Genomic DNA, 27,929 nt, shown 5'->3' with positions numbered 1-27,929 from the left:
ATTAGCCAACACTATAAGTACTTACTTTTCAGTTTTGGGGAACAAACTGTTGTTAGAGTACTCTACTATATGTAGTATAGTGTAAGTGTTGTACTTTCAATTAGGCAAAAACTAACACTGATTTAAACTTTCACGATTTTTACACATTATTAAATTGTACAACGGGACTTAATCGCGTATGTAAGTTTTAAGATTTACCTCCGACGTTTCGAGGATGGTGTTGTCCCCATGGTCTCGGAGAAGACTCACCGACGGGGACAACGCCCTCCTTGAAACGTCGGAGGTAAATCTTAAAACTAACATACGCGATTAAGTCCCGTTGTACAATTTAATAAGGCAAAAACTAAGGCAGAGGCGGGATATAACAATTACTTACTGATTCGGTCCACGACACTCCTGTCGCCGGAACGCCATGCGCAGTCGTTGTCTTGTGCTCGAGTGTCAAATCACCTCTCGTACACCGATCTCGAACATAGTACCATGTTCTTTCAAAAAGTTAATACTTTATTTGATTTATTTACTATAGTTCAATACTATGTATTAGTTTAAAAAAAGTGTTTTAATTGTAATATACAAGAAAATGCCTCGTGGTAAGCAATACTAATTTATTTATATTATTCCCTTTATTCATAATTCTTGTTAGAATCATAGTATAATTATATAAAAAATACAAACATCAAACATGTAACCTACAAGATGAGATATGAAATTTAAATTATAAAAGGCCATGGCAGGATAAGCTAAGTGAATCTGCCCCCAGCGAGTTTTGGCTTGTATTTTTTTTTTCGATGATGTTTCGGCTTTGTATTGGTAACAAGTATGCAAAATTTGAGCCCCCAAAAATTTGTAGTTTAAAAAATAAAATAAAAAACGAAATATGATATTTTTCAATATTTTTTTTCTAGCCAGCCGATTTCGACGTGCGTCACGTATAATGTGCATATAGTAAAGACAATTATATGGCATTAATTATAGGATATGTTGTCATACAAAAAAAAATACAATTACTTTAAAAAAAAAAAAATTATTACTTTCACGTCAGCGACACCTCCAAATTTTTCACCAATGCTAGCCTCTTTAATATGTTACAAAATAAAGGCATTTACTTAATTTTATCAGTGGTAGAACACGGTGTTTTTTTTAATTGAAAATACATCACTATACATTTTCTATACCCGCTCGTCAAAACTACTCGATTAAAAAATCTTTATAGAAACGAGCATGTTTATAATGATGAACACTGGCCACTTATAAAATTAAAATTAAAAAAAAAAGTGCCTCTGTGCCTGTTATTCACATGAACTTCGAATATTTATTGGATATAATCATTAAATATCTGGGTGACCGAGCTTCGCTCGGAAAACATAAAAAAACTCGAAAATGCGCGTTTTCCCAGAGATAAGACGTTTGACGACCGGCCTGGCCTAGTGGGTAGTGACCCTGCCTGTGAAGCCGCGGTCCTGGGTTCGAATCCCAGTAAGGGCATTTATTTGTGTGATGAGCACAGATATTTGTTCCTGAGTCATGGTTGTTTTCTATGTATTTAAGTATTTGTATATTATATATATCGTTGTCTGAGTACCCACAACACAAGCCTTCTTGAGCTTACCGTGGGGCTTAGTCAATTTGTGTAAAAATGTCCTATAATATTTATTTATTTATTATTATTTAGTTATATATATATATGTATATAAATAAATAAATAAATAAATAAACAAGAATTGCTCGTTTAAAGGTATTAGATTAATAATGGATTACAGGAAAGCAATCCAATTTGTCCAATTAATTTAATTTTTATTTTATAAGTGGCCAGTGTTCATCATTATAAGCATGCACGTTCCTATAAAGATTATTTAATCGAGTAGTTTTGACGAGCGGTATAGAAAATGTATAGTGATGTATTTTCAATTAAAAAAAACACCGTGTTCTACCACAGATAAAATTAAGTAAATCCCAAAACCTCCTTGGCAACGGGAATGTAGTTATTTTTTAGCCACCCTGTATGGGAACCCCGGAATTTCATAACAAAAGTTAAAAGTTAAAAAAAATCATAACTCGAAACCTACGAAAAATCGGCTAACATACATGGGGTATATACTGATAGCCCACGACGTGAGGAATCTAAAAAAAATTTTTGGACGTCAAGGTTTGGACCACCCTGTATACAATTATATATTGCGGCTACAGTCGTAACAATACAACTAAAACGACGAGGAAAAAAATTTTGTTTACAATACAGTGTAATTTAATTGAAATTAAAATTTAATAAAAGTTAATATTAATATAAGTTTTATGAAAGAAATAGGTAGGTATAGCCTTTACTTATATTAGAAACACTACAAACCTTTAATAAAAATGTAGAGTAGACCTTAGGTTCTTTCACAAGTCTATATAACATTTACAGTGACATCATAGTAACATTTGTAAATCCTTTCTCGCCACATAATAACAACATGAAATGAAAGTACAAGTTACACAGTAGGAAAAAAAACGTTTATTATCCTTTGGTATGCTTAGGAGCAGATCTGCTCCCATATCTATTCAACTTAAACATGTATTTATTATGATTGATACATAAATGACAAATTTTTGACAGGAGCATACGAAAGATTAATTCCAGATAAAATAATGCCTCAGCGTGTGCTGGGCCGAAATACCCAGTCCCAAACTAAATGGCCGGAGAATAGTATGGCACAACAACACATTCACAGGATCAAAGTATTATTGAGGATACACATTTGCATGAATTTGGTTATTCAAATTTGGAGACCGTGATGCCAAATATATGGGTATAGAGATTATATGAAGGCATACAAATTAGTATCAAATCAAAATTTTGGCGACAGAAAATATAATTGCCGTGACTTAATTAATCTCAGCGACACCTAAGATAATTTGATATTACAAAAGTTAATTATAACATACAACATAATAAATATAATAATAAGTCATAATTAGGGATGCTCGCGATAATGCGTGTATGTGTTTATGCACGTGTTGTGTGTGTAATAGGCTCACGGAGAGGTGGTAATTCCACAACTTGGCATCAGCAAATTTAAAACACTTTCATGTAAGGACTTTTACATGCGGCATTCTACAATGCTGCCATTTGTTTCATGTTTTGTTTATTACGAAGTCAAGATTTTATTAGAACAATATTACCGTTTTGTTCGTGTTTATCTTTTTGGCGAGTCTCTGTTATATGACACTGGGTAGTAAATGTTTCCCAGAGTTGTGGACACTGTGGATATCCAATTCTACCAATTTACCCGTGCGGGTCGTATTTTTCAACAAACCATTACGCACGAGATAATCCGCGCTCGCGTACCCCTCGTGATTATGCAAAAATACTGCTTTTAGGATCGTGCGGCGACATATATAAAGCGTCCACAAGCTCCCTTACACCTGATAAAGTCACATATTTTTATAATCATCTTGAAAAAATCACCTCAGCATGCACTACGTCACTTACGTTATTGACATTACGAGTAAATTCCAAAATAAAAGAGGACCACATGCATATCCTCGTTACACCGGACCAAGAAACAACGCTTACCTACATTAAACAGTTCAGAACAACTTTCACATTTTTACTGTGCAATCACAAGGATTTTTCTACCTAAGTCCATATATAACTTATTTAAGAGCGTTCACGCTTGTAATTATTATTGTATTTTTGCGGCTCGTATTACTTGTATATTATCTGCAGTCATAAGAGGAAACATTTTCGTTGAAATAGTAACATGTACCAATTCTACTTCCCCTAAAATTAAAATGATCGTATAAACCTGCTACCCCCGAAATTTCCAAACTGTTAAAAAAGATGTGACGATGTGCACCGCTGATCTGTGACGTCACCGGCCACGCGCGCCAGATTGTATGAAGAAAACATGAAAAATAAGTTATTCGTTATTTTCGCCTTGAAAAATAGCTGTAGGTATATTATTTCAATATTTTTTTTTCCTCGTTAAAACACAAGGAATCTTCAAAGTTCCACCCAAAGGTCCAAAGGTCTTCTCCGAGACCACGGGGACAACGCCGTCCTCGAAACGTCGGAGGTAAATCTTAAAACTTAGATACGCGATTAAGTCCCGTTGTATAATTTAATAATCTTCAAAGTTATTTAATATAAGTACATTTAATTTATAAAAAATATGACCTTGGAGATGTTTTCGAGACAGTTCATTCTCGGGGGTTTCATTTGCATGTAAAGTTTGGTAAATATAAAATTACTGAATATATTAAAACCCTCTGTGGAAAAGTAAGAGATAACTAAATTTCCAAAGATTAATTGTTGGAAAATCTACATAAATCCATCAGGCATAAGTTCTTTAAATAATGTTATGTACTATAAATTGTTATCAAAATGCGCAAATTATGCAAATGAAAGAGCTTCTATGAACGCGAGGACAATTTACGTTCTTAACAGGCTACTGATTCAAAGATGCTGTGATGTACAATGACGCGCTCAGATTTGATAATAACTTAATTACTCCAGATAAGGAGACAGTAGCAGTCATCGATAACGGTATATACACAGTATGCCTGAATGAGGAAGTTAAAACGTGAGTAAGTATATGTACCATTCTACCTGTTTTCAATACGGTCCCAAATGGCTAGTTAAGTGATTGTTTGATAGCGAGATAACTCCGAGCAATTAAAACTGATGAATGAAGACAAGCGATTATTAGTAATAATGGCATCCAGGCCAAGGGAAGGCGATGCTTCGAGTTCAAGCCACTCATAGTAAGAATTTTCTTGATTGGTACCACATAGTTTTTGAAAAGTTATGGTTTCTAGCTAACTAAGGGGCGACGTCAAGAGTTATATTTAACTATGAATTTCATTTAACTATGAATTGTATTTATTTATTGTTAATGTATTTTGTTTTCAGTGGGCCGCAATTTCCACCAATTATAAATTCAGAGAAAATTAATAAAAATGACAGTGTAGAAACTGTGGAAACCAAATCAAATACTGACCAGCCAACAACAGCATCATTATGTATTCAATTCTTAACTTTAATAATACTTGGTAAGTAATGACAATTTCATATTAAGTATTAGTTAAGTATTTTTATATGAGAACTCGGTAATCTTATACAATTTACGCCCGCAAACGTCAAATTTCTATTTTTGCTATTAGCGTGTATATTAAAATAATAGTTCGGTACTTTTCGAAGTGATTTTGCCTTATTATAATACATGTATTAAATTGACTTTAATTGGTAACTTTCAACTAACAGAATTGCAATAAAGATATTTTCCATCCTAGCCGATGTCTTTTATAGACTTAATTTAATATTTACCTAGTTACCTGTGTATGTGTTTATCATAAATAACTAGTACTAATTATTTTATTTCTTAAGCTTAGTATTTATTCCTTACATTTACATTTTATTCGGTTACATAGTGTTGCTCGTTTTTATATTCATTAATATACCTACACGGTGTTTTTTTTAAACTCGGTTAACTTCGGGGTATGGCTGTTTTGTACATGGAAAAGGAAAATGAAGTTATTTTCAATTTATTTTTTATTTTTCGTAAAAATTAATTAATAGCGGTGACGTAACACGGGTAATTATCTCCAAAATTGAGTCAATTAGAACACCGGTTTCTTTGAGAAAGTAACTTAATTTTAGCTCAGAAATGCACCCTTAAAATTAATGGACTAAAAAACACGGTGTAGATCATTGTCCCTTATAAATGCTTACTGTCTTATGGTGTTAATGACATGGCACTGTTTACAGGGTTGATGGCATGGGGTCTGGCCTGGAGCCAGTGGGGCGATGGCTGGGGGTGGAGCGGGAAGTGGTTCCGGATTGGCCTCGTGGCAGCAGTAGCCTGGGGCAGTGGACAAGCCCTTCAAGCCCTTACAACTATGCCTGGCATGTTGGCTGCCCTGTTCACTGGCATCCTTGCTCAAAATATCGGTTTTCTTGATATGCGCGACTACATTGAAATAGATGGATTTTTAAGGTTAGTTAGTCATTAGTCATAATGTCTCAGTTTATTCTTGTGTAATTATATTTTACGAATATTGTATTTATAGTTACGATGAGCACCGAAGAGCAAAGAACAGTGGTTATTTAGTGTGGCAAAAACCCTTATAGGAGACTTATAATACATTGCTTATATTTTGTGTAATTGGTAAGATAAATAAATGCATTAGAAATATATACGAGTGGGTAATGACATAGAGAAAAAAATACATAGAGGGCTCACTCCATACATCAGTTCAGACTATTAATTTCAGTGTCTACATCTAGCATCGAGTAGCGGAACTATCAGTACTGCTACTTGACAATAGATGTAGCACCGACCGGAAAGTCTTATCTCAACAGCATAAGACATTCCGGTCGGTGCTACATCTATTGTCAAGTAGCAGTACTGAAAGTTCCGCTACTCGATGCTAGATGCTAATAGTCTTTTTGGTACTAAAACTGATGTATGGAGTGAGCACTCTATGTATTTTTTTCTCTATGGTAATGATATAAAAGCAATTGTCGCACTGTAGTTATTCAGATAGAGAAAAAGTGCTTGCAATGGAAGTGCATCTAACCTTTGCCGTCTATTTGTAAATGTGTAGAGTTGGTGCGTTATTAGTTTCAATTGATCTTATGTTCTCTTTTATTGATCTACTCAGCCACCACAGATTGTATGTCGCCAAATTCAAATAATAACGACTGCCAGTAATTAACGCGAGACCTTCGAGTTAAATTCGTACCTAAGTGTTACTCAAATTCGTAAGACCTAAAAGTAAATATTGTTTGTTTTGGTTCGGTTCTAATTACCTACGGTAGAAAAGGAAACTACCTAGGGGGGCGGGGGTCTGGAAATCGGATGATGGTAGCATGACGTAGGAGGAAACGGGGTCATTCGAAGCATGATTATTGGATGATTTTAGGGGGGGGGGGTCAAAAATCGTCAAAAATAGATGACGGAATTTATGAACAGCCCCTAAGCGTATATAGGCGTAAAATATTGTGGCCCTATCGAAAATAAAATAACTTATAATGTATGCTGCAGGAAAATATATCCAGTAGTGGTTCTTGGGAAAGGTTCACTGGGATGGAATGTGGACTACATGAGAAGCAACTGGCAGCGGGTGGCGACGCTCGGCGGCGTGCCGTGGCTCGTGGAGGTGGTGGCCGTGGCGACGTGTTCCCACTTCCTGCTAAACTTCCCGTGGATTTGGGGTAAGTCTGTTTTTTTATACGTCGATGGCAAACAAGCATACGGTCCGCTTGATGGTATAAGCTGTCACCTTAGCGTATGGACGCCTGCAACTCCAGAGGTGTTACATGCGCGTAGCGTTACCTTTCTCAAGGTAATCTGCACCAATTAAATAAATTTGTTGTTTAATGATTTACAATTCTTTTAACATTCTTAGTCAAATTTAGAATTCTTTATCGGCTTGATTCAGTCAAGATAATATTTATTTATTTTTTATGGTCAAAAGAAAAAAATGTATTAGAACAAATTAAATTATTTTCAGAAAATATTTTAATTTGTTTTTATATCAAGTAGATACACTACTATATAAATTATAAACTTTAAATAAATGTCATATACTAAGAAAAAGTGACCAAGGCCTCCAGTGCTCCAGGCTGGAATCGAACCAGCGTCCTCTGCTATCGCGGCAGGTGCCTGTAGCAGAGGACACTGGTTAGATTCCAGCCTGGGGCACTGGAAAGGAAAAAAATGTCGTACCAAAGGTAAACGCAAAGCTAGAAGGCGTGCTCTAGCTACCAGTCAACCTTCAGGCAAAGCAAATAAGTTGTAGGCGGTGCAACATCTAACATCTTGTTATATTGTTGGTATTAACAACACAATTACAAGTATAAAATATGATGTATAATTATCATATATTTATACACAGACATAATCATAAAAAAACATAAATACTATTAACACAAATAGGTACCTACAGGCTTTTCGATGAAGGAACATATCGTGAGGAAATCGGACTAACAAGTCGCTTTCGTAAAAACTAGTGCTTACTCCAATTCTTGGGATTAGTTGTAAAGCGGACCCAGGCTCCCAGAAGATGTGGCTAAAATGCCGGATAAACGCGAGGAAAATGATGTTGATGAGGTACCTACAAACAGAATCAGATAAACCATGTAGGTGAATATTATTATTTAATAATCAACATTCCGCCTGTGCAAAATTACCAATATAAAGTTCCGATTTGCGATCGTTAGTGAATGTCACACTCCATATACCCAGAGTAATAAAATAAAATTTGTCACGGCCGCAGAACACAATGGGGAGCGTAGTGTGCGGTACAAAGCCAATTCAATAAAATCTGTAGCGGGACTCGTATTGCAAGGGGTTTGAATGCATTTTCACCGCATGGCGTGCATTATTGAAGGCGGCAGAAGCGCTGGCATTCAGGCTCGCTTTGCGCTCGCTCTTTGTACTCAGGACTGACTTCTACTACCTAATTCACAAGAAACTTAGTCTTAACTGCTAGTTCCTCCCTGTTTAACTTGATATCTAGCGCTGTGATAACAATTTGAAATCAGAGATTACGTTTACGTTGTGGCTTGACGCTCGATAAGCGTTGCGAATAACGTATCTAAAGCGCACACGTTTAACTCATACCTGTCGTTGCTGCCTCAATTACAGGCCCGATTTACAAACAAAACCTCAATGTGGAAACAGCATTCAATGCTCGGTTCGTTTATTATTTTCACATTTAAGTCTTCCTTCAATTTGTTTTGTGGATTTTAAACTGTCGCCAGCAAATAGCCCGTTGAATTCTGCACAGACAATCAAATTGTAGTAGCGTAATGAATGAATTTTCAGGATCCAGTTTGTTTTTCTATGTTTGTTAAATTGTTACTGTTAAATTGATTTATTGAGTTTTGTAGTAGGTACATAGCATAAAAAAATCGTACCTTTATTGTTTTTCCATGTTTAAAAACAATGACATGTAGCTTGTTACTTTTTTTGTATTTTATCTAAGAAATCTCTATATGTATACACGTATTACACGTGCTATATTTAGTATAAAAAATTGAAGTCAGAAGAATCCTAAATACATACATCGTTAAGAGTTACATAATAATTCAGTAATACACTCAAATCAAAGGAAAGCAGGTAACTTTGTTTACAAATTAGTATTAGCAGTAAGCTATTTAGTGTACAGAAATACATGTGAAATACAATGAAGATTAGGACTAGGAAAATGCAACTAAAAGGCAAATTATATGCAAAGGGGCCCATTTTCAACCATTTTCAGTTTCGTTGTCTTTAATTATTATTTAAGTAAACAATTTCCCAGGTTTCCTACTCGGTTCAGTATACTGTTCGTTGTCTTGGGCGGTGGTGATGCCGGGCGTCGCGAGACTAACCGCCGCCCGCGGCTCGTCTCGCAACTGGGCGCAGCTGGTGTGCACCGCGGGCGGTGCCGACACCGCGCTCAGCGTCGGCGTCTACGGACTCATCTTCAGCTTTATATTCACGGGAGAAAACGAACTGTATAAATATATCAAGGTATTGTACGCTATGTTGATGACAATGGCACAGATTCTTGTAACTCCTGCACAGCACATCTTGCTTTGTCTTGTGCAATTTCATTTATAAAGCGCAACGTGACGTACAAAGTCGTGTGCGACAAGGCAAGACGTGCCTCATAGGCTTGCAACTTGGAGGATACAACTAAACGGAGTAGCCATTAACAGGCTTTCCCCTCTGTCGAAAATAGGCGGCCAACGGTCATACACAATGTATGGACTGACGTATATCTGACATGGCTATTTTTACGTTACGCATACATTTGACGTTCCCCTCCCCCGCAAAAATCGGCAGACTGTTTTGTACAGAAAATTACAGACATGGCGTCTCCGTTTGATTATATCCTCCAAGGCTTGCAAGGGCTTTATATGCACACCACTGCCTTCTGTATTCCTCTGGGATATCCCGGCATTGGCAAGCAACTCATTCCTCATTCGTTTACAATGATGTGACTGATAGCTAATGGGGTGGACTGTATTATGAGATGATGAGATGATGGAAACACGTTATATAATAAATTATTTTAATTAATAAATAAAGCACAAAGATGTTGATATTATCACGGTGACAGGCAGACTAACCTGACAATTATAAATCAAAAGGTTTTACAAATAATATATGTTCGAAGGAGGTCGCGCGCCAGCCAGTCGCCAACATACCGGACCCCCAGTGGAACACTAACCACTGGTGGCTACTGGCTGAGGCGCGGCCTCCATCAGGATAAGTTTCCGGGCCGGTCTGCGCAGCATGCCCCCTCTGGTGTGGACGTCTGCCACGCGGACCGCTCCGTCGGGTCCTAGGTAGACCTTTGCTACCCTTCCTAGTGGCCACAAACCACGAGGAAGGGCAGGATCGGCGATTAGCACCACGTCACCCTCACTAAGGTTCAGCGAGTTGTTGTTGGGTCCCCTTGTACGTAGCATCGGTAGGTACTCCCGTAGCCATCGTGCCCAAAACTGATCTGCTAAGCGCAGGGTTCTCCGCCAGTCACATCGTCGGGATAGGTCTGCGTCTGTCAGCGACGTGGTCCATGGAACGACTGATGAGGAGCCGAGGATAAAATGGAATGGCGTTAGCGCCTCTGGTGCATCTGGGGAAGACGGGACGTATGTAAGTGGCCTGGAATTCACTATCGATTCAGCCTCGAGTAGGAGTGTTGTCAAGACCTCTTCCTTCAGTGGTTGATTTGTTAGGCAAGATCTGAGGGCTGCTTTCACTGTCCGCACAAGTCGCTCCCATGCGCCGCCCATGAACGGGGATGCCGGTGGAATGAAGCGCCAGTCGATTTTGTGATTGGTGGCGTACTCTACGACCGAGTTGTCATGTAGGGAGCGCAGTTCGCGAGAAGAGCCAACGAAGTTAGTCCCGTTGTCGGAAAATATGGTGGTGGGCGATCCTCGGCGAGCAATGAAACGTCTGAGGCTCATTATAGCGCTGTCTGCAGTGAGTGAATTCACGACTTCGAGGTGAAGCGCTCTGGTTGTGAGGCACGTATATAAGGCGATATATCGTTTCTCGCTCCGTCGATATAACGTCACCAGGATCGGGCCGAAATAATCAAGGCCTACGTGAGTGAAAGGTCTTTTGTGGTGATCAAGACGTTCTGGTGGTAAGTTGCCGATTTGAGGTTGGATAGGTTTCGTGTTCCATCTCTTGCACTTCAAGCAAGCGCTTGCTACGCTACGGATGGTTCCTCTGGCTCTTAAGATCGAATATCTTTGCCGAAGTTCATTTAGGACGAGCTCATTAAACTGATGTGCGGCTTTGATATGTTCGTGGAGGATCAAGAGTCGTGAAATGTAGTGGCGGCCGTCGAGAATCATGGGTGATTTCATCTCGTCGTTCACTCCCGGTGCTGAACTTATGCGCGTGTTTTGTCGCATTAGGCCTTCTCCATCAAGTGTAGGCGCCAATTTATTAATTCGACTATTCTTGGGCACTGGCTTCGAAGATCGTAAATTCGTTAATTCTTCAGGGAAACTCTCTGCTTGAGCTTGACGGACCAACATCTTCTCCGCTTCTATCATGTCTGACGCGTGAAGCTGGTGGGGAGACGTGGTGTTGTCAATGTAGAGTTTGGAATTTTGATCTATTGGTCGAGACAGTTTAAGCCGGAAAAGGCGTGCGCCCTGGAGAAGACGGGCTGTGGCACGTAGTAAACGTAGCCAGGAACTAAAACGCGTTGGGTCAGGTAACGAATTCGAGAGTGGGGTGTCGAGGAGCAGAACCATCAGATTAGATTTTAACTCAGGGTCTGATGAGATCTCTCCCTCGTCAGTGACGCGCTCGGTCGGCCAAGTGCAAGACTGTTCAACAAGGAACTGTGGGCCGGTGAACCACCGATGAGTTGCGGAAAAGTCAATTCTTTTTGGTTTTGTCGCATCGTCAGCGACGTTGAGAGAGGTAGGGATCCACCTCCAATCGGATGGATTGGTGGTTTCCAATATCTCTCCCAACCTGTGTGCCACGAAAGGTTTAAACGCGCGAGCGTCACTCCGGATCCACTTTAGAACAGTAGTTGAGTCCGTCCAGAAAATGGTTGCGGAGGGCTCAAAACGGTGAGCTTGCAAAATTGTTTGCGCAAAACGCGACGCGATGAGTGCGGCTTGTAGTTCTATTCTTGGGATGGAAACCGGTTTCAAAGGACAGACTCGGGCCTTACTACCGATGAGGGCTGCCGATACAGAGTCATCGCTGTAAGTGAAACGCCAATAGGCGACGCAGGCGTAGGCTTGTTCGCCACCGTCGGCGATTACGTGCAGCTGGACGTCCGACACGTCTGACCTGACCATGTACCAGCGAGGGATTTTTATATTGGCCGCAACCTGCAACTGTGCGAACCAGTCTTTGGATTCGCTTACGTACATTTCAGGTAAGTCCGTGTCCCAGCCAACGCCTGCCCGCCATAATCTTTGGATCAAAATGCGACCCCAGATGACGACCGGCATTAATAAACCAAGAGGGTCATAAACTTTCATGACGTTCGATAAAAGAATGCGTTTTGTCAAAGTGCTGGTTGGTATCTGGGGTACGGCGCGAAACCCTAGGAAATCTTGGCGTGGGTTCCATTTAACACCCAAGACGCCGACGTCACTACTGGGAGGCAGGTAAACATCAGAAGTTGCGTCACTACGAAGTTCTTTCGGGACAAGAGAGAGTGCCTCTGGATGGTTAGACGTCCACGCTCGCATCTCGAAACCACAATTCTTGTGCACAGTGACAACGTCGACGGCTAGTTGAGCTGCGTCAGCAACGTTTGTGTGGCTCCCAAGGTAGTCGTCCATATAGTGGTCGTCAATAATTGCTTTGCAGGCGGCGGCATAGTCGACTTCGTGCCTCTTCGCGTTTTTGTTTTTGATATAGAGGGCGATGAAAGGACTCGAAACTGCGCCAAAAATCATTGAAGACATGCGGTATTCCTTGAGGTCGCCGTTCTTGTCACGCCAGAGAAAACGTTGAGCATCCCTATCCCTTGCGGTAATCTTAATCTGGGGGAACATCTCCCTGATATCGCCATTCAAGGCTACCGCACCTTCTCTAAAACGGAACAGGATGTCGAGTAGGGGAGACAATAGGTCAGGACCTTGCAGAAGCAGACTATTGAGGCTTACGCCTTTTGTTGTGGCAGCCGCGTCATGGACTGCTCTCAGCTTCTTCTTCTGAGGATGATATACGCCAAAGATAGGCAGGTACCAGCGAATGGAGCCATCTGGGTTGACACAAGAGGCATTTGGTGCGGGTCGATGGTGGTAAGTCTTCGAATCACACTCTTCGGCATAGCCCTTACTGATTATGTCGTTTATAAATTGTTGAAAAGCTGCTGCAAACGCTGGGTCCTTTGACATCTGTCGTTCGAGGGCCTTGAAGCGTGAGAGTGCCTGTGGGTAGCTATCTGGTATGATTTTCGATAGCCCCTCCTTCCACGGCAGGCCAACTTCAAAATGGCCATCGTCAAGTTGATGAGCGGATGATTCCATGATGTCTACGGCCCGTTGATCCTCGTTGTTCTGACGTGGGGCCTTTTTTGTGATGCCCAAGGCGTCGATGTCGTATTGGCATTTTATAAGTGTATCCAAATCTTCCGTGACGTGATGGATAAATTCAAAAGGCTTCGACGACAAAGAGTGTGCGCCATGGAGTACCCAGCCTAATAAGGTTTTGGAGGCAACAGGGTCGTTCTTTTTTCCGCACCGCACTTCGCGACTTATGGATATATACCAATCAGGCGCGCCGATTAGGACGGTGGGATAAGTACCGTCATGTGCAAGTTCGTTTGCTACACCTGACAGATGATCGTAATCCGTGATATTAATCGTGTCTGGATATCGTGCGCGAAGCCCTAGGGGTTCCACGGCTCGCGCGTGTTCGATTAGGTAGCGATCGGGTCGGTTGCGACCGCGTATATAAAAGTCAACATAACTTACGTCAAGTTCCGCTTTCATATTACAAACACCTTCAATGTGAAGACGCTCCGAGCAGGTTGGCTTCGCGCCGATGCGTTTTGCCACTTCGGCGTCAATGAGAGATGACACGCTGCCGTCATCTAGCATCGCTGTTGTCTCGAACGCGCCGTCAGGACCCTCGACTATGACCGGAACCACTTTCAGCAAGCCGCGGGGACGTGGGCGTGAAGTCGATGGGGAGGATCCTGTTGCATTAATTGAACAATCAGTAGTATTCGCAATTTTGTCGGAAGGTTCGATTTCAGTATTTATGTTGACAGGACATTTAGGGTTGACAGAGGAAGTTTGAAGACAGATGCTCTGACCGCTTGGAGCTGCGCCGAGATTGGCGTCGGATGTCCCTGTGCCGTGGAGGAGCGCGTTATGACGTCTAGGGCATCCGTCGACACCGCAACGTTTCGCGCGGCAATTGTTCCACGTGTGTGGGTTCGACTTGAGACAACGGTAACACACTTTAGTTTCTCGGACCCAGCGCCATCTGTCGTCAAATGTGAGCTTTAAAAAACTCTTACATGTTTTTATCTTGTGAGATCCTTGTTTACAATATGCGCAATGCTCAGATGTATTCCCGCTAGATACCGTAGCATGTATTGTTTCCTTTTTTAACGGGAACTTCGGAGCATTACGTGGCACATTTGAATGCATTGGTGGCGTCGGCGTCTTAATCGTACTGTCAGCAACAAAATTATATTTTAATTGTTTGTCAGCCTCGGCTAAGAGAAATTGTGACAACAATTCAAGTTTTGTTAGACTTTGTTGCTCTAGCGCGTGAGCCGATGCGTAGTCTGTAAAGCGAGATCTAGTGTGCTCACTCATTTTAACTAAAATGCACCGAAGGAGCTCTGGAGACGATAAGTACTCGTTTTGTTTGAGTAATGTGAGCGTTGTAATGAAATTACGCAATTTATTTGCTAAACCATTTAAATCTTGAGGAGAACTTAGCTTTGGACTGTTGCGGAGGTCGGCGACCTCGCGGGCGACCAGAAGTTCCGGACGGGCGTACGTCTGCTCCAAGACCTTCACGATGTCGTCGGGCGAACCGCAGGTCCACATGAGCGACGCGACGGACTGGTACGCTTGACCGCGGACTGCATGGTTCAAACGATCTAAGTTCTCTGCAGCTGAAAAATTGGATTTTGTTCTTTCATAACTACTTTTAAAAGCCATCCATTGTGAAGTCTCACCCGAGAACGTAATTAGCTCGGGCTTCTTTGGCCTGTGTGAGAGTGCGTTTATCGCTTGGGAGAGTTTTGTAATGGGGTCCGAGGAGGAATGTTCAGATGATACTGGTAGTCGTGGTGCCACTGTGTCGTAGTTATAAGTTAAGGCGGCTTGGGTAGGTTTCAAAAGAGTTGCTAGTTTGACATTTGGCACGTTGAAATATACCGAGTTGGCGGTGGCGGCCGGCTGAAAATGAAGTCCTGGAGCGTCGCTCGAGGTGACAACCGGTGCCTCACCAGGCATATTTCCATGAGTTGCTGTAGTCATGTTAGCATTCTGTTCAGATACCCAAGTTGTAGTGCGCCTTTCGGCATCTCGATCAGAAAAATACGAACTACGAGATTTGGCTGACTTATCTGAAGCTTCCAGAGCGGCGATTCTTGCTTGCAGCTCTATCTGTTCCGCCTCGAACTCGAGATTTGCGAGCTTGCGCTCGCGATCTTCTTGTTGACGAGCAAGTTCGCGCTCGCGCTCCACTTGACGCTGCATGAGGTCCGCTTCAAAAGCTAGCTTCTGCGCGCGGACGGTCGCTGAAGAGCGCGTTGACTGTGTGCGCATGGTATGTGATTGCTTACTGTGAACACTAGAAGCGCTTTCAGTTGGTGCCTTGACATCGCCTTGTGCGAGCGTAAGTGAGCTAGTTCGAGCATTTGGGCGTTCGGCAGCGGGCTTAGGTTGTGCCACGCTGGTTGCAATGTCGCCTGTTGTTTGTATGTTCGAACTACCAGGCAATGCCGAAGCACATTCGTTATTCGTGGCTAAATCCGGCTCGAAGGACCAAAATGATAGCTAATGGGGTGGACTGTATTATGAGATGATGAGATGATGGAAACACGTTATATAATAAATTATTTTAATTAATAAATAAAGCACAAAGATGTTGATATTATCACGGTGACAGGCAGACTAACCTGACAATTATAAATCAAAAGGTTTTACAAATAATATATGTTCGAAGGAGGTCGCGCGCCAGCCAGTCGCCAACAGTGACTATGAATGCTACTCATGGAACACGCATTTTTTCTGCCGATTTACAACATAAAACTTGCATGCCAGTGACGTTTTAAAAATATATCTACAGTATAGGTTCTACAGACAAGTCGAATCGATAGACTATTTATTTTAAGCCGTTTTATAACTGCAGGCGGTAAGCGGTAAGCCGCAGCGTTAAACGAACTGTGTCGGTTGGTCTACGAATAATAATTCTCCCTCGTCTCCACTCTGCAGTTGAATGCAATTCCAGGAAAATAATTTAAGTAATAAATTGAAAGTATTATTTTATACCGTTTCTGGTCTTCACCTGTTACAATCTCAAAATCAGCACTAAGTTTAATAACACAAGTAGGCCGGTTACTAAACTTTAAATTGTTCGAGAGCATCACATTATATCCTACAGTATATTTGTGTTTGGAATATAATAGAACACTATTTTGTGAATGTATGTGTAAAGTAATCTCTAAAAAATGTATTGAGATTTTTGGAAAAAAAAAATTTAAAAATTTAGTTTTTAAAAAGATGTAAACATCAAATTCTACAGTAGCGATTTTTTGTTCAAAAGGCATAACTAAATATTTTACACTGTAAGTAAAATATGCACCACTTTTTTAGTGGTGCATACGTCACGAGCAATAAAAATGTTTGAAATAAATAATTACAATACAACATTAATTAAACACTTGGTGATTTTCCACTATATTGTTACGCCAATTATTCTACTCAATCTAATAAAATAAAAAACCAGGGGTTTTTATTTTTACTATTTTTTAAACAATTATAACGTATTTTACCCCACGCGCATTAATTCTACAGTATATTTTTTTAATGCACCATACAGCCTGTAATTAATGTTATCACAACGTCAAAGAATCTCCTATTAATACAATGAGCTTTTGTCACAATTGTAAAAATGGCTATCGTTAAATTATTTAAATGATCGGCGCGGGGCGGGAGGGGAAGCGATGGCGATACCTCAAGGCCGCACGGCCGCAAAGCAACGGATTGGATAGGATGAAGGTATCTTAGGGCGGTTACAGAGTAGCGTTTTATACGAGCGTACGCGTACAGTCACCAGCAATTAAATGTCTGCTAGTGCACGAAAATACTAACGACCTTTTTTCCTACGTCCAGTTGACCTAAGTTTAAAATGTATAAATTGCGAAACTTGTAACGACATGTGTCCCACGTTTAGCTGACCTAAGTTTAAAAAGTCTACCGTACCGCGAAGAAATTCAAAGGTGTATGTGAAGTCCCCAATCCGCATTGGGCTAGCGTGGGGACTACCGTACGAAACTGATAATTTTATTTAACATCACGATTTTTGGTCGTTCATGAACTGTCAAAAGTGACGTTTCTTCAAATAAAAACGTCACTTTTGACACTTGTATGGATGGGATATGTCGGTGTCAAACAAGTGACTAAAGTGACGTTTTTTAGAAACGTCACTTGACACTTGTATGGATGGGATATATCAGGGTCAAACAAGTGAGAAAGGTGACGTGTTTTTAAGAAACGTCACTCTTGACACTTGTCTGGATGGGATATGTCAGTGTCAAACAAGTGACAAAAGTGACTTTTTTTTTAAAGAAACGTCACTTTTGACAAGTATGGATGGGCTATGTCAGTGTCAAACAAGTGACAAAAGTGGCGTTTTTGAATAAACGTCACTCTTGACACTTGTATGGATGGGATATGTCAGTGTCAAACAAGTGACAAAAGTGACGTTTTTTACGAAACGCCACTATTGACACTTGTATGGATGGGATATATAGGTGTCAAACAAGTGACAAAAGTGACTTTTTTTTTAAAGAAACGTCACTTTTACATGTATGGATGGGATATGTCAGTGTCAAACAAGTGACAAAAGTGTCTTTTTTTAAAGAAACGTCACTTTTGACATGTATGGATGGGCTATGTCAGTGTCAAACAAGTGACAAAAGTGACGTTTTTGTAGGAACGTCACTCTTGGCACTTGTATGGATGGGATATGTCAGTGACAAAAGTGACTTTTTTTAAAGAAACGTCACTTTTGACATATATGGATGGGCTATGTCAGTGTCAAACAAGTGACAAGAGTGACGTTTTTTATGAAACGTCACTATTGACACTTGTATGGATGGGATATGTCAGGGTCAAACAAGTGAAAATGTGACGTTTTTTTAAGACACGTCACTCTTGACACTTGTATGGATGGGATATGTCAGTGTCAAAAAAGTGACAAAGGTGACTTTTTTTTAAAGAAACGTCACTTTTGACATGTATGGATGGGCTATGTTAGTGTCAAACAAGTGACAAGAGTGACGTTTTTGAAGAAACGTCACTCTTGACACTTGTTGGATGGGATATGTCAGGGTCAAACAAGTGAGAAAGCTGAAAGTTTTTTAAGAAACGTCACTAATACACTTGTATGGATGGGATTGTCGGTGTCAAACAAGTGACAAAAGTGACGTTTTTTATGAAACGTCACTATTGACACTTGTATGGATGGGATATGTCAGTGTCAAACAAGTGACTAAAGTGACGTTTTTTTTTAGAAACCTTACTCTTGACACTTGTATGGATGGGCTATGTCAGTGTCAAACAAGTGACAAAAGTGACGTTTTTGTAGGAACGTCACTCTTGGCACTTGTATGGATGGGATATGTCAGTGACAAAAGTGACTTTTTTTAAAGAAACGTCACTTTTGACATATATGGATGGGCTATGTCAGTGTCAAACAAGTGACAAGAGTGACGTTTTTTATGAAACGTCACTATTGACACTTGTATGGATGGGATATGTCAGGGTCAAACAAGTGAAAATGTGACGTTTTTTTAAGAAACGTCACTCTTGAAGTGTCAAGACACAAGATACAAGTGTGTATGGATGGGATATGTCAGTGTCAAATAAGTGACAAAAGTGACTTTTTTTTAAAGAAACGTCACTTTTGACATGTATGGATGGGCTATGTTAGTGTCAAGCAAGTGACAAAAGTGACGTTTTTGAAGAAACGTCACTCTTGACACTTGTATGGATGGGATATGTCAGGGTCAAACAAGTGAAAATGTGACGTTTTTTTAAGAAACGTCACTCTTGACACTTGTATGGATGGGATATGTCAGGGTCAAACAAGTGAGAAAGCTGAATTTTTTTTAAGAAACGTCACTAATACACTTGTATGGATGGGATTGTCGGTGTCAAACAAGTGACAAAAGTGACGTTTTTTATGAAACGTCACTATTGACACTTGTATGGATGGGATATGTCAGTGTCAAACAAGTGACTAAAGTGACGTTTTTTTTAGAAACGTTACTCTTGACACTTGTATGGATGGGCTATGTCAGTGTCAAACAAGTGACAAAAGTGACGTTTTTGTAGGAACGTCACTCTTGGCACTTGTATGGATGGGATATGTCAGTGACAAAAGTGACTTTTTTTAAAGAAACGTCACTTTTGGCATGTATGGATGGGCTATGTTAGTGTCAAGCAAGTGACAAAAGTGACGTTTTTGAAGAAACGTCACTCTTGACACTTGTATGGATGGGATATGTCAGGGTCAAACAAGTGAAAATGTGACGTTTTTTTAAGAAACGTCACTCTTGACACTTGTATGGATGGGATATGTCAGGGTCAAACAAGTGAGAAAGCTGAATTTTTTTTAAGAAACGTCACTAATACACTTGTATGGATGGGATTGTCGGTGTCAAACAAGTGACAAAAGTGACGTTTTTTATGAAACGTCACTATTGACACTTGTATGGATGGGATATGTCAGTGTCAAACAAGTGACTAAAGTGACGTTTTTTTTTAGAAACGTTACTCTTGACACTTGTATGGATGGGCTATGTCAGTGTCAAACAAGTGACAAGAGTGACGTTTTTGAAGAAACGTCACTCTTGACACTTGTATGGATGGGATATGTCAGGGTCAAACAAGTGAGAAATGTGACTTTTTTTTTAAGAAACGTCACTTTTGACACTTGTATGGATGGGATATATGTCGTTGTCAAACAAGTGACAAAAGTGACGTTTTTTATGAAATGTCACTATTGATACTTGTATGGATGGGATATGTCAGTGTCAAACAAGTGACTAAAGTAACGTTTTTTTAGAAACGTCACTCTTGACACTTGTATGGATGGGCTATGTCAGTGTCAATCAAGTGACAAAAGTGACGTTTTTGAAGAAACGTCACTTTTGACATGTATGGATGGGCTATGGCAGTGTCAAACAAGTGACAAAAGTGACGTTTTTTTAGAAACGTCACTCTTGACACTTGTATGGATGGACTATGTCAGTGTCAAACAAGTGACAAAAGTGACGTTTTTGAAGAAACGTCACTTTTGACATGTATGGATGGGCTATGGCAGTGTCAAACAAGTGACAAAAGTGACGTTTTTGAAGGAACGTCACTCTTGACACTTGTATGGATGGGATATGTCAGGGTCAAACAAGTGAGAAAGGTGACGTTTTTTTTATTAATATTGGCTTTTTGAACGTAGCTATTTTGAGCGTAGCAATTTTAAAAGTATTGGTCTCAAATTATTTGTTATTTATTTTGATTTCTCGCAAAGCACTTGTTATTATTCCAATATTTTTTTTGATAACACGTGTTAAATAAACAGATAATTGTAGAAATATAAAATTTTCGAGTGTAGGATGAAGAAACATATTTTTTAAGCATAAAATAAAAAATAAAAAATCATAATAAATAGATCTCACGGTATCCGAGTGGTGCAAATTTCCATATCAATTGAGATTAATATTATGACCTAATCATCAAATTTTCGAATTGTGTAGGAATTTTTAAGTTACATTTATATCGATTATTTAAGAAAAAACTATAGATTGAGCTTACTGTACACAGCTCACAGGAAACTCTCGGGATTTCTTTGTTATTAATCATGAACTAACTTAAGACATATAATTGATACATTATCCCGACTGTATGACTTAGTCTGTATAGTGTTCTAGATATTGACCCTAGGGTCATTAATTTCATGAAGAGCTCAATTACGGTACTGGAGATAATCGTATCGTGGGCATCTGTAAACCCTAAATATTGATTAGAAAAAGCTTTCGAAACTGTACGAATTAATGCAAGCAAAATTTTTTCTTCCCCCGCCTAAAGAGCAATGGGAACTGGTCACATCACATTTCATATAAATTTCCATGCAAAATTATTTTAATTACCAAACTTTCTGTAATTTTTATTACGTCTGCTTGAATATTGGGGTATTTCATAACTATCTGCTGAGTTATATTGATCAGTCCGTCGGTTGTGGTTGGTTCATATACAAAATTCTTAGACTTGATTCCTTTGTATAGGTACCTATTTATTTACCTTTCAGATTTTATTTCTAAAAGTTAACTTTTAGGACTGTTTTAATGTATGTACCTAGGGATTAAGTTGTAACTTATATACAAGAATAGTGAAATGTTAACAACTTAAAATATTATAAAATGTGATATGGGAACTTAGTGAAATGAATCAGTATTGCAAAAATAAAATATGCCTAACTAGCCAGTAGCCAGTAAAATCAGTTGTCTTATATTGTTGTTATCAGGCTGGATCGACCCTGTTCGTAGGCGTGATACTGGGAGTAGCGTGGGGCATGCTGGCAGGGCTAGCACCACACTCGCGCGACTATTACGTCGCGGAGCTCCGGGTTCTCATTGTGCTGGTCGGTGGACTCTTCGCCAACTTTATCCTCGTGCGCTTAGGATGGGCTGGAACCGGTATGTACTTCTTGAATCGCTAGATTTTTCGTAAAATTTTGACAATGAGAATGTAAGGAATATATATTTGAAAATCAGTGTAGCTCGCTTGTACTCAATCAGTGAAAACTAGTTTTAATAGAACTAAATTCGGATCAATTTCACAATTTATTATGAAGTCATCAAAAGCTGATTTAGATGTCATATACCTACTAAATAAAAAGTTACCAAAGGCTTCTGTGCTCCTGTAATATACCGTACCTAGTTTGTTTTTCTACCTACATCCAAATAATAAATCAAAACATCGAATGTTTATAATTTGATATGTATGTTGTTTCATTACGCACTTTATTATATTACAATCAATACTTAAATTAATATTGTAGCGGTAATATTATAACTACATATATTTTACATTACATATGGTGCTACTTTACCGCACTAGTGCGATTAATACGTCACAAATATCTACATCATTCAGCATAACTACGTTCACTGAATTGCAGTCAAGTTATAAATAATGTTTGTTTTGAATGTTCAGCTGGAGTCGCTGTGTTAGCCTGCAACGTAACAGCCGCGATGTTCTGGGCGCGAGACGGGTGGAAACTAAACAACAACCCCGCGTCTACAGCCTACCGGGTGTTTTGGGCTGCCTGTGAGCCTGCTGTGTTTGCATACACGGGCACTTTCTTTGTGGTAAGTTTCAGTAAACAGTTTATGTGACTGCTACATAATAATACTGCTACAAAATTAATACACTGCTTTGTCTATAGGTACTACTTATCTATAACCTATGATGTGTTCAGGAACCGCATGTTACGACCGGCATTGCGTCACCGTTGCTCCGTCGCGGATATCAGGAAGCTTCTCTAAAATACCGCTCACTTTTACACTGATTGATCAAACGGTAATGATCTCATATTTTACACAAAGTGGTGCAATAGGTAGTTAATTTCTATACGTAAATAACAAAACAAACTATTTTTTGCGACAATTCAAACTAAAGGTCACATGACGGTAAATGAAAAATTTTTTCACGCAATTATAGTTTTTTGTTTTTCAGACACAAACTAGTCGGCCTCAACAGCCACATCATCCGATACCGAGGAACATGCGAGATTTGTCAAAACTGTTTCATTCGAATAAAACGTCTTCACGACATGTTGGGATAAAGGTCAAATCTGAATTTATGTTATTGTAAAATCGAATTTAAACAAAACATTATCTTTATGCTGGCCGTAATTTTCGGTTTTTGAACGCATCATACTCGTAGAAGGTATATGATATGTGTGTAAATAAAAATAAATCCTACCCAATGCCCCAACGTTGTCGGTCCTAAGTACAAAATTTAATACTCAAACCGTAGTGATGGGCAATTTTGGTGGTGGGCAAGCTGTGTACACAGCGGAACGGAATAGCGACTGAAGCTTCGATATCTTCACTAAAAATAAACGTCCTGGAAATGCTAATGGATAATGAATACTTTATAATATAAATAAAATCAATTATTGCGAAAAACATATTTTATTTGGTTTTAATGTAACTTTTATATATGTGGCGTTCCATGCCTCCTTTAGACAATAATTCAAATAGTTACAACGGGGTCATAATTAAGAGTACCTAAGTAACTTAAAAAAAAACGTCTAAATTCATGATTACAAGGATTAATTATATCTGGTTTAATTTAACGCCCGTATTGGATTTACACTCTTTATATAAAGTTGTGTTATAATGGTTATCTGTTCATTTTAGATAGTTAAAATCCTTTGAAGTAAAATTTAAATTGTAAAAAGGCCGTATAGTTTATCGATATGACTTTATCGACGTGGGTGGACATGCCTCTGGTTCCTCATTGTTAATCGTACATACTTACATACATTATGTATTCTTATGAGAAATAAAGATCTTTAAACCTACATACAATTTGTCTGTGTGTGTGGCTACGGTGACAGATATCTTAGACTTTATCTTTAAAAATATTATATCTATGACCCTGCCCTACTATGACGGCAACTATCATCAAACATAGCATAGACATTAGACAGGTTTTCTAACAAACACATTTTCGCACCTTGGGACATCGCATAACAACTCAACACGAAAGGTAGACAAACGAAACGACACGAACGAAATGGTCCTCAATTCAGCAAATATCCGTTGTGTACAACATTTATTTTTATAACTCGTTTTACAAATACGATAAATCAATAGCAGCATTCGTCCGAACTCACTCATAGTACTCTAGTACCTACACAAATATAAATTGAACGAAATGTGCAAAAAATTTCAAGGAATGTTCCTAAATTGGACAAGGACGTTTCGGATTGAGTACTTTTTGTGGGTGTTACCCTACAACGCACATAGCTCGAGTTCTTTTTTTTGCGAAATAAATTTGACTTCGTTATTAGTTCCCAAAGCTTTCCACACTTTGCAGCATCCGTGGTCTCCGGTAAACTTTGGTGTTTGTCTGATATGAATATAAAATGGTTTAACCGGTATTTTTAAATTCATGCAGCATCTGCAGTTTCCAGGCTCCTCGAAGTAGTGTGTCTGACATGCTCAGGTGCATAATAGAGAACTTTTCAAGGAATTTCTAACGTACATAATAGGTATTCAAGGTGTTAGAGCCACTCAAAATTATCTGTTTAATTTATTACTTGGAATCATCTTTTTAAATATTTTTATGGTAGGTCACAACAGCAAACAAAACAACCACCAACTTTTTATATGGAAAATATATGTGGCTTTCCATCAAAGAAGGGTCCTTATGCACATGAAGTATAAGGACCCTTTTCTCTAATGGAATGGATATATTAATCGGTTAAAAAACTGCTAGTTTATTGAAGACTCCGTTTAACCGCCTCTGTATTTTTTGGACTCTTATTTTTTTTATTTTTTACAAAACAAAGGCCATTTTAGTAAAGTCGTTAACAAATAAAGTAATATGACATTTAAGAGACACGTAACTGCATATAGTTCAATTATGAAAACATTTTTGTTTAATTATTTATTAAATTTGAATTGAGTGTTTCCGCATATCATCTTCGAATGTATAGGAATAATCTTTATTAAAGATAGCTCGGCAAAGGTCATATCGAGAAAACGTTATTGAACAAGCGACCACAGCTAATTGAGCGCCGCCGCGCGTAATAAGCACCAATCACGGCAATCACGCAAGTAAGCCACCCGTTCACAACATTGACACACAAAGCAATGAATGAACAATCGAAGAATTGAATGAACGAAAAACCACACCGGTTATTGTTTTATTACCCACGCGTGCGTTTTGTTTTGTTCTGTTTGTATAATGTGGAAAACTGGAAACAAATGAAGGTTTTTTTTGTTTCGTTGACGACTTTTCCTTGAATATTTCAGAAAACGAAAAGAACTTTTTAACGTCAGTTTTTGGCATTTTCAAAATTGGTTAAGGTGCAAGGGGGTAATTTAGATTGCGGGACCATTTAAACTAATCGAAATATTTTCCATGTTTTATATTATTAACTAGAGTCGCACACAACACGTCTTTTTCGCTATCTGGACATAGGTATATGGCACTCTAGTTAATAATGTAAAACATGGAAGATAGTTCGATTAGTTTAAATTACCCTGCAGTCTAAATTGCCCTCCTGCACCTTATGTGATTATAAAAGGCTAATATATCTCAATATTTCATAATAATCAAACGTTCAGAGGTTACGTAGGCGTAAACGTACACGGAGAAAACAAGGCCACGGTTATTTTTGCTCTTTGTCAAGAAAATGTATGTAGTAGGTACATACAATTATAGATACGAAATCTACTAGTCTATCTGCCTATGTTTTGACTTTTCACGGCAAATATCTAAAGATGATATAGGTATTTTTTGAAATCCGCACCGATAACACAGTATACCGCTTAGATCTCGTGTAAAAAAAATGAAGAAAATTAATTACATTAAATAGACTAAGCTACATGTTATTTTTTCCAGATTGATAACGATCTGTGGGATGTTATGTTAATTGGGTTAGCAATTCTACTGATATGTTTGACTGTGAGACTAACAACGGCAGCGCTCGTCTGCTGGGACATGACCCTCAAGGAAAGACTCTTCGTTTGCTGCACCTGGGTACCCAAATCCATAGTCGAGGTAGGTTTTAATATTTTGATCAGTTTATGAAGACATGCATATTCATAATGTGGACTAAGTGTAGTTTTTTTATCTACCCGCTGACCCCGAAATGACACAGGCTGGGACTGGACTTCGGCTATGCGGGCGAAGATAGGTGTAAAACTAGTATGCTATCTAATTACATACATACTAGATAAGCATGTATTTAGGTACTTACATAGTAGTAGGTAGTTGTAGTTTAGTTTCAGAGTTTTTTTTTATGACATTTGCAACTTTGCGTTAGCCTCTTAACCTAGGATTTGGTGTGCTGACTTAGCATAGACGGAATCTAATTTTATCCAACGAACTGCTTCCAGGCTGTATTGGCGCCAACGGCTCTAGCGGCGGTCATCTCGCGGGGGCCCCACCCGGATTACGACAACGATTTGGCGTGCGCAGTAAACATCCTGCGACTCCTCGTTCAAGCCATAGTCATCACCACCCCCATAGGGTACCTACTTACAAACCATGTAGGGCCAAAATTACTTAAAATACCAAAGAAATCCTGTGACGATAAAAACTTAGCATAATTCTAAAGACTACTCGTAAAAATAGAATTCTTTATTGCGAAACCATGGTACATATAGTTGTTACAGTAAAAAGTATCGTATCTACTCTTTATAAGTACTAATATTGTTTACGTTTTATATTATGACTTTGGAATAGTTCTCGAGATGTGCAGTAAGTAAGTACATTGATATAGTCTTGGGTTGTTTTATATGTACAGATACGACAATTCCAAGTAATGGAATTGACATTTTAATTTAAATATTTATAAACAGATAGAATAATTGAATCTCTTGGTTGATTTGTTTGTGCTTGGATTAAATAATGCATATATGTATTCGGTAGGGGAAACTGTTGTACCTTGGACATGGTTTTACCTCGGACAGATGGCAATATTTCCACATTGCCACGGTTATTGAAATATTTCATTTATATTATTTGAAACGTTATTATTAAGTATAAAAAACAAGCTATCAACGAAACTTCAGAGGGGCTGGTAACTCAAGAAAAAAATTAAAATATAAATTGTGTGTGAACCGCATTAAGATTTTCACACAAAAATAGAAAAAAAACAATAAATTTTGGGGGTTCCCCATACTTAGAACTGAAAAAAAAAATTGTGTTATGAAAAGTCAGTATTTCGAACTTTACATAAAGGATGATTATTTCATGTTTTGCTAATAGATAGTAAAACCAGTGGCGGATTTGCAATCTTTGCCGCCCTAGGCTCCAGGCCTTGTAGCCGCCCCTTTCTCGTTAGGAGGTGAACATATCAAAAGTCCCCTTGAGAGGGGGAGGAGGGTTTGGTTGAAGGTCCCATTTTTTGGGTTTTTGCTTATTATATCTCAGTAACTATGCGTCCTTGTGACAAATTCATTATACAAAATCAAAGCTAATTAAATTTGCTACAAGTTTTATACAGTCGAGTCAGTCGAGTTTTTCGATAGGTATTTTGTTTAGTTTTTGAGAAATCCGCTCTCTGTAATTTTGCATTAAATGTCCTTCAATACATAATATGTAAATATTTACGGTACAACTACGTACAACCTATCAGATTTTAACAGTGTATTCCTGTAGGGCTAAGATGGTCGGTTTTTTATGATATCATGCCTGTCACGTTCTAACAAGTATGTAAGTGCGAAAGTGACGCATAACATGACAAGTGATAAAAATGCGACCATGATATCGCCGCTGATCATATTTAATTTAAAGACTAAATGTCCTATAAACTTTTCTAGAACTCGCCTAGTTTCAGAATTATTACCAATTAAAAAACAAAACATCTAGAATGCATTTACGGTGGCGATGTTGCCACTATGCGACGTAGTCTACATATTATCCTTATTGATAAATGTCAGAAAGTAGTAACGATTTG

At 38.9% G+C, this 27,929-nt stretch overlaps 1 protein-coding gene across 4 annotated transcripts; it reads left to right on the top strand.

The window, feature by feature from the left end:
• Positions 1–467: 467 nt before the first annotated feature.
• LOC134648071 (sodium/hydrogen exchanger 9B2-like) lies at positions 468–26,583 on the top strand. Of its 4 annotated transcripts, none has more exons than XM_063502521.1 (10): positions 468–495; positions 4,499–4,569; positions 4,895–5,034; positions 5,750–5,978; positions 7,029–7,198; positions 9,292–9,503; positions 21,750–21,921; positions 22,442–22,596; positions 25,868–26,026; positions 26,365–26,583. In XM_063502521.1, exons 2-10 carry the CDS (start codon positions 4,550–4,552, stop codon positions 26,575–26,577), a joined length of 1,470 nt encoding a protein of 489 aa, XP_063358591.1. In that variant the 5' UTR covers positions 468–495; positions 4,499–4,549; the 3' UTR covers positions 26,578–26,583. The 4 variants fall into 4 exon arrangements, with proteins under 4 accessions (XP_063358591.1, XP_063358592.1, XP_063358590.1 ...); XM_063502522.1 differs by lacking the exon at positions 468–495 and adding an exon at positions 525–590; XM_063502520.1 differs by lacking the exon at positions 468–495 and adding an exon at positions 526–590 and having other exon boundaries at positions 4,499–4,565.
• Positions 26,584–27,929: the final 1,346 nt, after the last annotated feature.

The sequence above is a fragment of the Cydia amplana genome, chromosome 5, assembly GCF_948474715.1.
Source record: "Cydia amplana chromosome 5, ilCydAmpl1.1, whole genome shotgun sequence".
NCBI classification, from domain to species: Eukaryota; Metazoa; Arthropoda; class Insecta; order Lepidoptera; family Tortricidae; genus Cydia; species Cydia amplana.
The sequence above is the reverse complement of the archived record's forward strand: the minus strand, read 5'-3'. Positions and strand labels throughout refer to the sequence as shown.